Source organism: Scyliorhinus canicula, chromosome 8 (assembly GCF_902713615.1).
Source record: "Scyliorhinus canicula chromosome 8, sScyCan1.1, whole genome shotgun sequence".
NCBI classification, from domain to species: Eukaryota; Metazoa; Chordata; class Chondrichthyes; order Carcharhiniformes; family Scyliorhinidae; genus Scyliorhinus; species Scyliorhinus canicula.
The window spans coordinates 29,837,981-29,854,660 of record NC_052153.1 but is presented as its reverse complement, the minus strand read 5'-3'; the positions used below and the strand labels follow the sequence as shown (position 1 = coordinate 29,854,660).

At 42.9% G+C, this 16,680-nt stretch overlaps 1 protein-coding gene across 12 annotated transcripts in view; it reads left to right on the top strand.

Moving 5' to 3' along the window:
• The window catches only part of LOC119970168 (multiple PDZ domain protein), a 416,554-nt gene that overhangs the window by 117,334 nt on the left and 282,540 nt on the right, over positions 1-16,680 (top strand). For all 12 annotated transcript variants that reach the window (XM_038804325.1, XM_038804326.1, XM_038804336.1 and 9 more), the window contains exons 13-14: positions 8,160-8,239; positions 13,334-13,480. In XM_038804325.1, the coding sequence (XP_038660253.1) occupies positions 8,160-8,239; positions 13,334-13,480 (227 nt within the window). The remainder of the gene's footprint in view (positions 1-8,159; positions 8,240-13,333; positions 13,481-16,680) is intronic.

The window sequence follows — 16,680 nt, the reverse complement described above, 5'->3', positions numbered from 1 at the left end:
TTCTTGGTTCCTTAATCACCTGCTGCAGTCCCAAACTAGCAGCTTTGTCCTTTAGGATGTAGCCAGCTCGGTCTGTGGTGGTACTACTGAGCCGTTCTTGGTGGTGATGGACATTGAAGTCCTCACCCAGAGTATATTCTGTGCCATTGCCACCCTCCGTGTTTCCTCCAAGTGGTGTTCAACATGGAGGAGCACTGATTCATCAGTTTATGGTGGCCGGTAAGTGACAATTAGCAGACGTTTCTTTGCCCATGTTTAATCTGAAGCCATGAGACTCCATGGGTTCCAGAATTGATGTTGAGGAGTCCTACGGCAGCTCCCTCTCGGCTGTATACCACTGCCACCTCCTTGGCTGGTTCTTTCCTGCCGGGGAGACAGGACATATTTAGGAATGATGATGGTGGTGTCTGGGACATTGTCTGTAAGGTATGATTGTGTGACTAAGACTATGTCAGACTGTTGCCTGACTAGTCTTTGAGACAGCTCTGCCAACCTCCCCTGATGTTAGTAAGGAAACCTTTGCAGGGTTGACATGAGAACATAAGAACTAGGAGCAGGAGAAGGTCATTTGGCCCCCCGAGTTTGCTCCGCCATTCAATGAGATCATGGCTGATCTTTTGTGGACTCAGCTCCACTTTCAGGCCCGAACACCATAATCCTTAATCCCTTTATTCTTCAAAAAACTATCTATCTTTATCTTAAAAACACTTAATGAAGGAGCCTCTACTGCTTCACTGGGCAAGGAATTCAATAGATTCACAACCCTTTGAGTGAAGAAGTTCCTCCTAAACTCAGTCCTAAATCTACTTCCCCTTATTTTGAGGCTATGCCCCCTAGTTCTGCTTTCACCCGCCAGTGGAAACAACCTGCCTGCATCTATCCTATATATTCCCTTCATAATTTTATATGTTTCTAAAAGATCCCCCCCTCATCCTTCTAAATTCCAACGAATACAGTCCCAGTCTACTCAACCTCTTCTCGTAATCCAACCCCTTCAGATCTGGGATTAACCTAGTGAATCTCCTCTGCACACCTCGAACGCCAGTACGTCCTTTCTCAGGTAAGGAGACCAAAACTGAGCATACTACTCCAGGTGTGGCCTCACTAACGCCTTATACAATTGCAGCCTAACCTCCCTAGTCTTGAACTCCATCCCTCTAGCAATGAAGGACAAAATTCCATTCGCTTTCTTAATCACCTGTAAACCAACTTTTTGCGACTCATGCACGAGCACACCCAGGTCTCTCCGCACAGCAGCATGTTTTAATATTTTATCATTTAAATAATAATCCCTTTTGCTGTTATTTCTACCAAAATGGATAACCTCACATTTGTCAACATTGTATTCCATCTGCCAGACCGTAGCCCATTCACTTAACCTATCCAAATCCCTCTGCAGACTTCCGGTATCCTCTGCACTTTTTGCTTTGCCACTCATCTTAGTGTCATCTGCAAACGTGGACACATTGCCCTTGGTCCCCAACTCCAAATCATCTATGTAAATTGTGAACAATTGTGGGCCCAAGACTGATCCCTGAGGAATACCACTAGCTACTGATTGTCAACCAGAGAAACACCCAATAATCCCCACTCTTTGCTTTCTAATAATTAATCAATCCTTTATCCATGCTACTACTTTACTCTTAATGCGATGCATCTTTATCCTATGCAGCAAGCTTTTGTATGGCACCTTGTCAAAGGCTTTCTGTAAATCCCGATATACCACATCCATTGGCTCCCCATTATCTACCTCTCTGGTAATGTCCTCAAAAAATTCTTCTAAATTAGTTAGGCACGACCTGCCCTTTATGAACCCATGCTGCGTCTGCCCAATGGGACAATTTCCATCCAGATGCCTCGCTATTTCTTCTTTGATGATAGATTCCAGCATCTTCCCTACTAGCGAAGTTAAGCTCACTGGCCTATAATTACCTGCTTTCTGCCTACCTCTTTTTTTAAACAGTGGTGTCACATTTGCTAATTTCCAATCCACCGGGACCACCCCAGAGTCCAGTGAATTTTGGTAAATTATCTCTAGTGCATTTGCAATTTCCCTAGCCATCTCTTTTAGCACTCTGGGATGCATTCCATCAGGGCCAGGAGATTTGTCTACCCTTAGCCCCATTAGCTTGCCCATCACTACCTTCTTAGTGATAAGAATCATCTCAAGGTCCTCTCCTGTCATAGCCTAATTTCTATTAGTCACTGGCATGTTATTTGTGTCTTCCACCGTGAAGACCGACCCAAAAAAACCTGTTCAGTTCCTCAGCCATTTCCTCATCTCCCATTATTAAATCTCCCTTCTCATCCTCTAAAGGACCAATATTTACCTGAGCCACTCTTTTTTGTTTTATATGCAGAAACTTTTACTATCTGTTTTTATATTCTGAGCAAGTTTACTCTCATAATCTATCTTACTTTTCTTTATAGCTTTTTTAGTAGCTTTCTGTTTCCCCCTAAAGATTTCCCAGTCCTCTGGTCTCCCAGTAATCTTTGCCATTTTGTATGCTTTTTCCTTCAATTTGATACTCTCCCTTAGTTCCTTAGATATCCACGGTCGATTTTCCCTCTTCCTACCGTCCTTCCTTTTTGTTGGTATAAACCTTTGCTGAGCACTGTGAAAAATCGCTTGGAAGGTTCTCCTCTGTTCCTCAACTGTTTCACCATAAAGTCTTTGCTCCCAGTCTACCTTAGCTAGCTCTTCTCTCATCCCATTGTAATCTCCTTTGTTTAAGCACAAAACACGAGTATTTGATTTTACCTTCTCACCCTCCATCTGTATTTTAAATTCCACCATATTGTGATCGCTCCTTCTGAGAGGATCCTTAACTATGAGATCATTAATTAATCTTGTCTCATTACACAGGACCAGATCTAGGACCGCTTGTTCCCTCGTAGGTTCCATTACATACTGTTCAAGGAAACTATCGCGGATACATTCTACGCACTCCTCCTCAAGGCTGCCTTGACCGACCTGATTAAACCAATCGACATGTAGATTTAAATCCCCCATAGATTTAAATCCCCCATGATAACTGCTGTATCATTTCTACATGCATCAGTTATTTATTTCTTTATTGCCTGCCCCACCATAATGTTACTATTTGGTGGCCTATAGACCACTCCTATCAGTGACTTTTTCGTCTTGCTATTCCTGATTTCCACCCAAATTTGTTCAACCTTGTCCTCCATAGCACCGATGTCATCCCTTAGTATTGCCCAGATGTCATCCTTAAATAACAGAGCTACACCACCTCCCTTACCATCCACTCTGTCCTTCCGAATAGTTTGACACCCATAGATATTTAACTCCCAGTCATGACCATCCTTTAACCATGTTTCAGTAATGGCCACTAAATCAAAGTCATTCACGATGATTTGCACCATCAACTCATTTACCTTATTCCGAATACTACGAGCATTCAGGTAAAGTACACTTACGTTGGCTTTTTTTACCTCTGTTTTGAATCTTAACACCTCGATCAGTAACCTTTCCTAAGTTATATTTCCTCTTAACTTTTCTCCTAATTTTCCTTGTCGTTGAACCCATATCTTCATGTAACAACCTGCCGTGTCGCTTACCATTTATGTTTTTACTTCCCATTTTATTCCTTTTAGTATTACTGGGCTGATTCACTGAGCTTCCCTCAGTCAATGTGCCTTGTATTGTCGCCCTTTTTGATTTTTGACTATGGCTCCTCTGCCTTACACTTTCCCCTTACTGCCTTTCGTTTCTGTCCCTGTTTTACTACCTTCCAACTTCCAGCATTGGTTCCCATCCCCCTGCCACATTAGTTTAACCCCTCCCCAACAGCTCTAGCAAACACCCCCCCAGGACATCGGTTCCAGTCCTGCCCAGGTGCAGACCGTCCTGTTTGTATTGGTCCCACCTCCCCCAGAACCGGTTCCAATGCCTCAGGAATTTGAATTCCTCCCTCTTGCACCATCTCTCGAGCCACGCATTCATCCTATCTATCCTGACATTCATACGCTGACTAGCTTGTGGCACAGGTAGCAATCCTGAGATTACTACCTTTTGAGGTCCTACTTTTTAGTTTAACTCCTAACTCCCTGAATTCAGCTTGCAGGACCTCGTCCGGGTTTTACCTATATCGTTGGTGCCTATGTGCACCACGACAGCTGGCTGTTCGCCTACCCCCCCTGCCAGAATGTCCTGCAGCCGCTCCGAGACATCCTTGACCCTTGCTGGGTTTGCCATTGTCGTTTCCACTGCCTATGTCAATGCCGGGTGGTCAGTCCGGTTTTATTCCTTTTTTTTTGGTTTTGTCGTGGTTGAATGCAACTAAATGGATTTGCTGGGCTATTTCAGAGAGCATTTTAGAGTCAACCACATTGCTGTGTGCCTGGAGTCACATGTCGGCCAGACCAGGTTAAGATGGCAGATTTCCTTCCCAGAAGGACATTCATGAGCTAGGTGGGTTTTTACAACAATCAACAATGGTTTCATGGTCATCATTAGACTTTTAGTTCCAGATATTTTATTGAGTTTAAATCTGCCAAGGTGGAATTCTGATCCGGGTACTCGGATTATTACTCTGGGTCTCTGGATTACAAGTCCAGCCATGATACCATTATGTCACCGCCTCCCCTATGAACCAGGAGCAATTTCCAGTAAGGACACTCTTAATAGCACATCAATATCTAATCTACTGTATCTGAGGTTCAGTTAGGAGAAGTAATTCCACCATGGCTGCTGGTGAAATTTAAATTCAATAAATAAAATCTGGGAATTGAAAGCTAATCTCAGTAATGGTGACCATGAAGTTATTGTCAATTGTCATATCAGGTTCACGATGTCCTTTATTTGCCATCCATACCTATTTTGGCCTCCATGTGACTTTGAATCCACAGTCATGCAGATGCCACTCAATTCCCTCTGAAATGGGAAAGCACTCAGTTGAAGAGTAGTTACGGATGGGTAACAAATAGTGGCTTTGCTGGTACTGCCCATATCCCATGAAAGAATACATAAAACTGCTTCCTGAATGCTCCACAGGAAAAGAGTACTTTTCCTGTTTGGCATCTCTCTTCCAGCTGCTTGGAATGCTGTGCATCATATCTGCTTTTCCAGGTGTTATGGAAGGTAGGGGGCTAATTTAAACTGAATTGGTCTTTCCTCTTCGCCTGTCCATAAACAGAAGGGTGCTTGGATTAGCTTCCTCCTTTATAAGCATTGGCATGTTTCCCAACTCCTCAGTTTTGGTGTGATCCAATTTTCTAATAAGAACCACACAACAAACTTGTGATAGGATGAACTCATAGGGTTGATTTATTTTAGATGGTTAGTTTATGACTCTTTATGTGGGGGAGGGGGTCACTATGTAGCCTCCTACACATCCAAGCAGTAAAAGAGGGATCAAGAAAAATAAATTTGCAGGGCAAAGCCCATAGAGAAAATAATTATTGTTTCTTATGTGTCCAAAACTCAGAATCAAAACCCAATAGTGTATTCTTTCTCAAGTGTCAGCAAGTTGAACTGATGCTGGATAATGCACTCTTCGAATAGACTTAACATTCCAGGTGAGATAGGCACGCAAAGATGAATCAGGCTTGTTGACGAGGACAGAAGTTCCAGTTGAGACAGTGTACATGGGGTCAGGCATTCAGAACCTAGGCAGAACCCCTTTTCCGTGTTGCGACTTGTAAATCATGAAAATGGCAGACTGAGGATTCTTAGTAGCACAAGGCAATATTGCTGGTTCAACAAGCTAGGGGTTCTTGCCACATGACTCCCACCTCTCCGCTCCAACTTTAACAAAGGGTGTGTATCTCTTTGTCTGGGTCCCTGTGATTGTTAATGTTCCAATCATTAAGCCTGAAATAAAGGATGTGGGATCCTTTGTCCTAGCAGACAAAGTAACTCTGGTTGTCGAGTTCTGGATTATGAACTGTAGATGGTCTTTGTGAGTTTTGGAAGCCCACAGTAGATTATTAGATTATCATGGTGTCAGTATATACAAAACTGTCATATTGGTTGGTATTGTTTGAGGGTCACGGATCGACATAGCTTCAGCCGTTTAAAAAATATTTTGGTCCTTTTTTTAAATCTTCAAAATTAGGCATGTGGACATCTCCATATATATATAATAAAAACAGAGAACATGAGATCTTAGCTCCCTGCCATCTGCCATAATGTTCTCAAAGAGGAATTCCTACTGATATACCCATGTTTGGCAGCAATGGGTTGTGCAGAATCTTATAAGTCAGGACAAGGTCCTTCAGTACCGCAGCACCATGTGTAGGCATTTGCTTTGTTAAACAACTCAAAAACTAGGAAAAACTACAACCAAGACGCTGTGGAAATACGGATCAACTGGTCTGTAATTATTTCATAGTCCCTTTAAATAGCGCTTGTGAGTAGGAGGTGTGTGTGCGCATGAGATGAGGTGGATCCATCATCCCATTGCACGTCTTTCACTGAGTATTTTACTAGGCAGAGTTCTTATGTTGGGTTTCATCATAGAAGGTAGGGAATTCTTAAATTCCTCGAAGTGAATGACCTCTCTCAGAATCTCCTAGGTAGTTGAAACTCCCAATGCTCGTATCCATTTGTCAAAATTGTTCTGGTTAACTCATTCGAATACGGCAAACGTCTGTTCTGGCTGTCTCCTTGGATTCTGAAACTTTTGCTTATATCCTTCAGAAACCAATTCATATGCACCATGGGTAACCTTTTTTACCTCGTCATATTTCTTAGACAGCCCTCTGACAGGGAAGCAGAAACCTCCTGTGCCCACCCATCAATTTACTTTGCATGGGTAGTGCCTACTTTTGACCACACCATTTGTGTTGCTATTTGCTCGAAAGCTCTAAAAAATTTTCTCCCTCTTTTCGAATTTTGGGAGGGCTTGTATAAATTTAAATATGTCGCCACTTGTTCCATTTTGAGATTAATCTCACCTCTCATTCCTGGCAGCTTCCCTCTAATTTCTAGTGCTTTATCTGGAACTCTTTCTCTTTTGCTTTTTCCTCTCTCTTTAATTCCAGCCTCCTCATTTTAATCTCCATTTCTTTTCCTTTTTGCTGCAACTCTAGTTGTTTCTTTGTAATTGTATTTTAGCTAATTCTACTGATCATTGCCATGGTCCAGGCTGTTTCTGGCATATCTTTCAGATTTAAATGTTGAGCAGCTAGAATATAATTTGAATAAGTGTGAAGTTATCCAGTTAGGTAGCAGGAACAGAAAGGCAGAGTATTTCTTAAATAGTGAAAGTTTGGGAAGTGTTGATGTCCAAAGGGACCTTGGCGTCCTTGTTCATGAGTCACTAAAGGCTAGCATGTGGTGCAGCAAGCAATTGGGAAGGCAAATTGTGTGTTGGCCTTCATCGCAAAAGGATTTGAGTACAGGAACAAATGTGCCTTGCTAAAATTGTGTAGAGCCTTGGTAAGACTGCACCTGGTGTATTGTGTACATTTTTGGTCTCCTTATCTAAATAAGGATATTCCTTCCATAGAGGGAGTGCAATGGAGATTCACCAGACTAATCCCAGGGATGGTGGGATTATTTATGAGGTAGAATAAATAAAACTGGGCCTATATTCTCTGAAATTTCAAAGAATGAGAGATTATCTCATTGAAACTTGCAGGGCATGACAAGGTAAATGCGGATGAGTTGTTTCCCCTGACTGATAGGCCTAGAACCAGGAGATACAGTCTCAGAATAAGGGGCAGGCCATTTAAGATTGAGATGAGAAATTCTCTAACCCAGAAAGCTGCAAAAGTTCAAGCATTGAACATGTTCAGCACAGGTATCAATAGGTATCATAGAATCCCTACAGTGCAGAAGAAGACCATTTGGCCCATCGAATCTGCACCTACCTCTGAAAGAGGAACCTAACTAGGCCTACACTACCCGTGCAAGTCCACCTAACCTGCACACCTTGGACACAAAAGGCCAATTTAGCACGGACAATCCATCTAACCTGCACAACTTGCGATACTAATGACATCACAGGATAGTAGGGCAAAATGACATTGAGGTGGATGATCAGCCGTGGTTGGCTTGAATGGCGTGGACTAGCCTCAACAGGCTGAATGGCTTACTTTGGTTCCTATGAAGGTTTTCTTTAATAATTGTGTTAATAGAAAGCATAAGTGAAATAAGCCTGATTTGCTTTGTTAATCCTTCATCATTCCAGGATTTCAGCTCAGCTCATCAGAAGAGGAAAATCTTTGTGTTAAATGGCAGGAGATTCTTGGAGCTAACTATAAAATTGTGGTATGTAAATTAAAAATGTTAATTGTTAGTTAATTATTGTTGGATACAGTAAGCTTACATAATAGCATTCTGTCAAATTATTTTAGGTACACAATAACCTTGATCCATCTACTTCTAGATGGAACCATTGTGGGTGAAATCGGTCTACATCAGCAACATGAAACAAGTTATTAGTGAATTAGTAGGTGGATTTTCACCGTGCAAGTTTTTATTTTCCATGGATTTGAAAAAATATTCCCAAGGTTTTTAATTTCAAACCAAGTGGGATTAAGGAACACGTGTCTTGCCCATGTGGAAAGGTGACCAGGTAAAATGAAAAATCAGTTGCCAATGCACTACAAGTCTGTTTCATGCTGCTGAAATAGTTCCATTTCACCACCATTGTGTTTGATCCCCACTACATATTCCATTCTTCAGTCTCCAACTCCATCCTGTCCTTGTTACTGTCCAGAGTGTCCTATTTGATTCTAGATGAGCTTCTGATCATATAGTGCGGCAGGGTAGCACAGTGGTTAGTACTGTGTTGCTTCACAGTGTCAGGGACCCAGGTTCGATTCCTGGCTTGGGTCACTGTCTATGAGGAATCTGCATGTTTTCCCCATGTCTGCGTAGGTTTCCTCTGTGTGCTCCCACAAGTCCCGAAAGACATACTTGTTTAGGTGAATTGGACATTCTGAATTCTCGCTCAGTGTATCCGAGCAGGCGCTGTAGTGTGGCGACTAGGGGATTTGCACAGTAACTGATTGCAGTGTTAATGTAAGCCTATTTGTTACACTAATAAAGACTATTATTATTACCTGCTTCGTCACCTACATTCACCTCTATTGCATTACTTGTCACCACCTCTGCCTTAGCTTATCAGCTGCTGAAACATTCATCAGCGTTTTCGTTATCTCTAGGTTTAATTATTCCAGCACTCTCCTGGCTGGCCTCTTGTCTTTCACACTTTGTAAATTTAAACTAATCCAAAATGTTGTTGTATCGTACCATGTCCCGTTTACCCATCACCACTATGCTCTTGACCCACATTGACTGTCCACCAGATAGGCAACATCTCTATTTTAAAGCACTCTAACGTTTCAGATCTTTGCATTTCCTTGCCCCTTCCCCATCTCTTTATCCTCCTCCAGACTTAAAACCCTTCGAGATCGCCAATTCTGGCCACTTGAGCATCTCATTTTTTAATCACTCCACCACTGACAGTCATGCCTTCAGGTGCCTGAATCCTGGGTCTGGAAGGTCCTCCCTCATTTCTCTACCTTGACCTCTCCTTTAAACTGCTCCTTAAAACATACCTCTTCAAACACACTTTTGGTTACCTGCCTTAATACCTCTTTATGTTGTTCGTTTGTTTGTAAATGACCCTGTCAAGTGCCTTGAGATGGATGCCTCCTTCTACATTTAGGTTACTATGTGAATGCATGTTGTTGGAGATGGTATGTAGCTAATGCCAACTGCATTTTCCAAGCCTTCCATTGTATAATTTATTAATCAGAGGCATTCTTTAAAAGAACAGGGTATTTTCAAATATATGTATGGGATGGGGGTGGGAGGAGGAGAAAATTATAAACAAGTTTGCAGATGACACGAAGATTTGCTGGGTGGTTGACAGAAGAAGATTAGTGGTAGATTGAATTTAACTCTGAAAAGTGTGAGGTGATGCACTATGGAAGGAGTAACGCGACAAGGAAATACTCAGTGAATGGCAGGACAGTAGGAAGCTCAAAGGAACAGAGGGAACTTGGGGTACTTGTTCACATATGCCTGAAGCTGGCAGGATAGGTTGATAGGATAGTTAAGAAGGCATACTGGACAACTTCCTTTATCAGTCATGGCATAGTTATAAGAGCACGGAGTTTATGTTGCAGCTGTACAGGACTCTGGTTAGGCCACAACTGGAGAACTATGTTTGGTTCTGGTGACTGCACTATGGGAAGGGTGTGATTGCACTAGAGAGGGTGCAGAGGAGATTCAACAGGATGTTGCCTGGAGTGGAGCATTTTAACTATGATGAAAGGTTGGATAAGTTTGGGTTGTTTTCTTTGGAGCAGTGAAAGCTGAGAGGGGACCTGATTGAGCTGTATAGGATTATGAGCGGCGTGGATAGAAAGCAGCTCTTTGGTTTAGTTGAATTGTCAATAACAAGTGGGCATAATTTTAAAGTGAAAGACAGGAGGTATGGAGGGGATTTGAGGGCAATTCTTTTCAGCCAGATGGTGGTGGGAATCTGAAATACCTGGGAGGATAATTGAGGCAGGAAACCTCACAATCTTCACAAAGTACAGGGATCAATACAGGGATGATCATTGAGATCCAAAAAGACGAGGCGTTTGGTGTCTTGAAAAATATTACGGTGGATAAGCCCCCAGGGCCGGATGGGATCTACCCCAGAATACTGAAGGAGGCTAGAGAGGAAATTGCTGAGGCCTTGACAGAAATCTTTGGATTCTCACTGTCTTCAGGTGATGTCCCGGAGGACTGAAGAATAGCCAAAGCTGTTCCTTTGTTTAAGAAGGGTAGCAAGGATAATCCAGGGAACTACAGGCCAGTGAGCCTTACGTCAGTGGTAGGAAAATTACTGGAGAGAATTCTTCGAGACAGTATCTACTCCCATTTGGAAGCAAATGGACGTATTAGTGAGAGGCAGCACGGTTTTGTGAAGGGGAGGTCGTGTCTCACTAACTTGATATAATTTTTCAAAGAGGTCACAAAGATGATTGATGCAGGTAGGGCAGTGGATGTTGTCTATTTGGACTTCAGTAAGGCCTTTGACAAGGTCCCTCATGGTAGACTGGTACAAAAGGTGAAGTCACACGGGATCGGGGTGAGCTAGCAAGGTGGATACAGAACTGGCTAGGTCATAGAAGGCAGAGAGTAGCAAAGGAAGGGTGCTTTTCTGATTGGAGGGCTGTAACTAGTGGTGTTCCGCAGGGATCAGTGCTGGGACCTTTGCTGTTCGTAGTATAATACATGATTTGGAGGAAAATGTAACTGGTCTGATTAGTAAGTTTGCAGATGACACAGAGGTTGGTGGAATTGTGGATAGCGATGAGGACTGTCAGAGGAAACAACAGGATTTAGATCGTTTGGAGACTTGGGCGGAGAGGTGGCAGATGGAGTTTAATCTGGACTAATCAAGAGCAGACTATATGGTCAATGGAAGAGTCCTGGGGAAAATTGATGTCCAGAGAGATCTGGGAGTTCAGGTCCATTGTACCCTGAAGGTGGCAACGTAGGTTGATGAGAGTGGTCAAGAAGGCATACAACATGCTTGCCTTCATCGGACGGAGTATTGAGTACAAGAGTCAGCAGGTCATGTTACAGTTGTATCGGACTTTGGTTAGGCTACATTTGGAATACTGCGTGCAGTTCTGGTCGCTACATTACCAGAAGGATGTGGATACTTTAGAGAGGGTGCAGAGGAGGTTCACCAGGATGTTACCTAGTATGGAGGGTGCTAGCTATGAAGAAAGGTTGAGTAGATTAGGATTGTTTTCGTTGGAAAGACGGAGGTTGAGGGGAGACCTGATTGAGGTCTACAAAATTATGAGAGGTATGGACAGGGTGGATAGCAACAAGCTTTTTCCAAGAGTGGGGGTGTCAGTTACAAGGGGTCACGATTTCAAGGTGAGAGGTGAAAAGTTTAAGGGAGATGTGCGTGGAAAGTTTTTTACGCAGAGGGTGGTGGGTGCCTGGAATGCTTTGCCAGCGGAGGTGGTAGAGGCGGGTACGATAGCATCATTTAAGATGCATCTGGACAGATATATGAACGGGTGGGGAACAGAGAGAAGTAGACCTTGGTAAATAGGCAACATGTTTAGATAAAGGATTTGGATCGGCGCAGGCCGGGAGGGCCAAAGGGCCTGTTCCTGTGCTGTAATTTCTTAGTTCTTTGTTGTTCCAATGTGAGGTAATGCATTTTGGAAGGTCTAATGCAGGTAGGGAATATACAGTGAATGGTAGAACCCTCAAGTGTATTGACAGTCAGAGAGATCTAGGTGTACAGGTCCACAGGTCACTGAAAGGGGCAACACAGGTGGAGAAGGTAGTCAAGAAGGCATACGGCATGCTTGCCTTCATTGGCCAGGGCATTGAGTATAAGAATTGGCAAGTCATGTTGCAGCTGTATAGAACCTTAGTTAGGACACACTTGGAGTATAGTGTTCAATTCTGGTCACCACACTACCAGAAGGATGTGGAGGCTTTAGAGAGGGTGCAGAAGAGAGTTACCAGGATGTTGCCTGGTGTGGAGGGCATTAGCTATGAAGAGCGGTTGAATAAACTTGGTTTGTTCTCACTCGAACGACGGAGGTTGAGGGGCGACCTGATAGAGGTCTACAAAATTATGAGGGGGTATAGACAGAGTGGATAGTCAGAAGCTTTTTCCCACGGTAGAGGGGTTAATTACTAGGGAGCATAGGTTTAAGGTGCGAGGGGCAAGGTTTAGAGGAGATGCACGGGGCAAGTTTTTTTTTTTGCACAGAGGGTAGTGGGTGCTTGGAACTCGCTGCCGGAGGAGGTGGTGAGAGCAGGGACGATAGTGACATTTAAGGGGCATCTTGACAAATACATGAATAGGATGGGAATAGAGGGATACGGACCCAGGAAGTGTAGAAGATTTTAGTTTAGACGGGCAGCATGATCGGCATGGGCTTGGAGGGCCGAAGGGCCTGTTCCTGTGCTGTACTTTTCTTTGTTCTTTGAATACTTGAAATGTCATAACATTGAAATGTCATAACATTAAAGTCTACGGGTCAAGTGCTGGGAAGTGGGATTAGTCTAGATCAGAATCATGTTTTTTGTCAGTGCAGCCTTGATGCGCTGAAGGACCTCTTCTGGTACTGTATAATTCTATGATTCAAAAAAAGATGATAAAAATAACACTTGAATGAAAGAAAAATATATTAATCAGATATTAGAGAAGTGAAGAAATGTCTAAATTTTGGGTTGCATACCCAGACAATTAATTGTGCCAATGTTCTAAACCTCTGCAACTTTTATGGCATTAGTTCGATCCAATTGTTCATTTTTCACTTGGAAGTTCTTACAGATAATAGTCAAGAATTATGGTTTGTTTTGTACCTTCACTTACAGGTGACTCAAGTAACGAAGTTCAGTGAAAGTAGTGGCCTGGGCATAAGTTTGGAAGCCACCATTGGACATCATTATATTCGGTCCATCCTCCCTGAGGGACCTGTAGGACGTAATGGAAAACTGTATAGTGGAGATGAGCTACTGGAGGTAAGTTCAAATTTGGCCTGCATTGTTCAGACAATCTTCCTCTCGAAAGTACATCATCTCTTCACCACCTTATTCCCATATTTCTTGATTTAATTTGTGCTCAAAGAAATCTGTTGATCTCGGTCTTTACATATTATCACAAACTGAATATCCACAACGACTGATGAAAGTATTTCTCCTCACCTTGGTGCTAAATGGCCAAGTTCTTATTCTTAAACTGTGACCCCTTGTTAAAGAAAATAGCCTATCAGAGCCGATCCTGTCAAAACTATTCAGAATTTTAGACATTTCAGTGAGTTTATCTCTGCTTATGAACTCTAAACTCTAACTCTATTTTACACACAATTCCCTCCATCCAGGGAATCATTCTAGTGAACCTTTATGGCATTCCCTCTAATAAGCATATCCTTCCTCATGTAAGGAGACCAAAACTGTGCACAGTATTCCAGTTGTCATTCCACCTAAGCCCCATACAACTGCAGCAAAGCTTTCTTAATCAGCTAGTTCAAAAGCCTTGCAATATAGCTAACCTAGCTTTTGCCTTCCTAATTACTTCTTCTTACATGCTAATTCTCATGTGATTCATGCACAATGGACGTCCCCCAAGTTTGTCTGAATATCAACATTTACCAGCCTCTGGAAAAAAAAAAAAAATCTGCTTTACCACTCCTATCAAAGTGGATAATGTCACCCTTCCCCAAATATAACAATCTATCATATTTTGCGCAATCACTTCACTGATCTGTATCCTTTTGAAGTTGCTTTTTCTTCATAGTTTATATTCCCACGTACCTTTGTATCATCAGCAAACTTAGATTTATTGAGCACGGTCCCCTTGCCGAATTCGTAGCTGAGGCCCCAAACAGTGATCTTTGTACTAATAATTGCTGTAAATTCCTCATTCTTATTAGATCCTGGATTCCTCACAATTTCCAGTATATTCTTTGTGTCTTTACTGTGAAAACGGACGCACAGTATTTCTTTAACACCTCTGCTATTTCCAAATTCTGCACTACCATTTCTCCTGTTCTACTTGACCTCTGGTTGGTTCCTTGTATTGTTCTAGAAAACTTCTCCAATGCATTCCATTAACTTCCCCTCCAAGCTATTTTTGCTAAATTAGATTTGTCCAGTTTATACGAAGATTAAAGTTCCTCACAAATGCCTGAGATATTACCCTTATTACATACAGTCTAATTTCTTGATTTATATTCTTTTATCATCAAGGCTACTTCAACGTTTTTACATTTTGCCTGTCTTTTGTAAATGTCAAGAATTCATCAACATTAGTTCCCAACTCATAGTACATGCCAATAAAGGCTGCTAGGTTCAACCCACTTATTTGTACTTGTTTTATTAATTTCTATATCTTGATACAACTACTTATACATTTAAAAATAGCACCTTTAGTTTGAACCTTTCACTAATTTCCCCTGATGTGAACTTAGTTGTTAAAGCCCTATTAATGGTTATAAACTCCCTGTTCTTGCGTGATGTATTGGTCCATAACGTCCTGACTCTGCCGTGTTGGATTGGGGGGGGGGTTCCCTAAAGATGTGATGGAGTATCCCTCTGGGAAGTTCCCAGGTCAGGGTTTATTCTGGAATTGTCCAAAAGCGCTAACTTCCCCTGGACAATTGCACTGCGCTGGTAGCCATCTGACAAAGAGATTTAAATTGCTAACTTCTAATAGTTCTGCCAGTTTACACCAATAGTTACTCAGAAAGAGTTAGAAGAAATTAAACCACTTATAACTTAACTGTAACTAATTTAAACACCCAGGCTGGGCTCTGCACAGGTCACTCCCCACCCCCTGACAAATCATCCTGCAGGAACCCACCTCTCCAATTCCTTCCTCCCATGGGATTCCCTCCAACCCCTACTGCCACATGCATGGGACTGCCCTCTTCAAACCGTTGACCCCTCCCGATCTGACCCCTATTGGCCCCTGGACCCCAGGAATTTTATTCACAATTATCACATTCATACACATATGACTGACTAGGTATTACTCCAGGTAAATAGGTATTACCAGCACTTAGTGAAGGAGGCTAGCCAGACTACGATCAATCATGCAATGTGGATTAGTTCTCTGGGCTTGGAAGCCAGGGTCCTTCCTTCTTGTGATGGTTGTATCTGGGGTACTCCCAGGTTATTGCTGAAGATCTCTTTCCATGTTCCTCCTTTTATGCCAATTCTGCTAGCACTGAGTCGTAGTTATACGCCCACACCTAGTTCTATTGTCCCATCCAGACTTAAACTTGTTAATGGGAATAAGCAGGATACTCCTATTTAGCCAGGGTGATTCACTGAAGATCTATTGTCCTCTGATACACTCTTGTCTGACCAATTATTAGCCCATTATAGAGCCTGATGGCCTCTTTGTTTGTCCTGCTACAAAGTTAATCACCTGTGTCTGGAAGTTAGTTACATGTTCAGAGGATGGTCTTGTTCTTTTGTGTAAACATGAGTCGGTAATCACAAAGTCCATATAGCAATAATGCGTTTACGTGTTGATTTGAGTGCTCTTGCAGACAGCCAGTATCGATTCCAGCCAGGTCCTCATTTGGCAGTTGTGTTCTGGGCCTATGACCCTTGTCAGGCTGTCCAGTACCACACGTCCCAATTTAACCCCCATCTGACACCCCCGCCCCTCCCCCAAACCAACACAACACATCCCCAAGCGACTCAACCACCAACCCCCACACCCAACACAACTTCACTCTTTCCCCAATTCCAAACCAACCAAAACACATCCACTTACCTTCTCCTGGGCCTGTCAATGGGCCCTTCGCTTTCCGTATGCCAGTGCAGAAAAAAGGTTGCATGGCCTCCCTGAGCTCGTTGGGGTTGCATTATGCTAGGGCCTTCGGAGGTGGCACAGTGGTTAGCGCTGCTGCCTCAATACTGACCTTATGTTCCTGTCTGTGTGGAGTTTGCACATTCTCCCTGTCTATGTGGGTTTCCTCCGGATGTTCCGGTTTCCTCGCACTGTCTAAAGATGTGCAGGTTAGGTGGGGTTACAGGGATCAGACAGGAGAGTGGGCTGAGATTGGTGCTGTTTCTGAGGGTTGGTACAGCCACGATGGGCCAAATGTCCACCTTCTGCATGGGATTCTGTGGAGACTCTTTTGATGCAGACTCCAAGCAGCTCCAGCCAACGGAGGTTTCAACAAAGTTTGCCAGAGCAAGTTGATGCA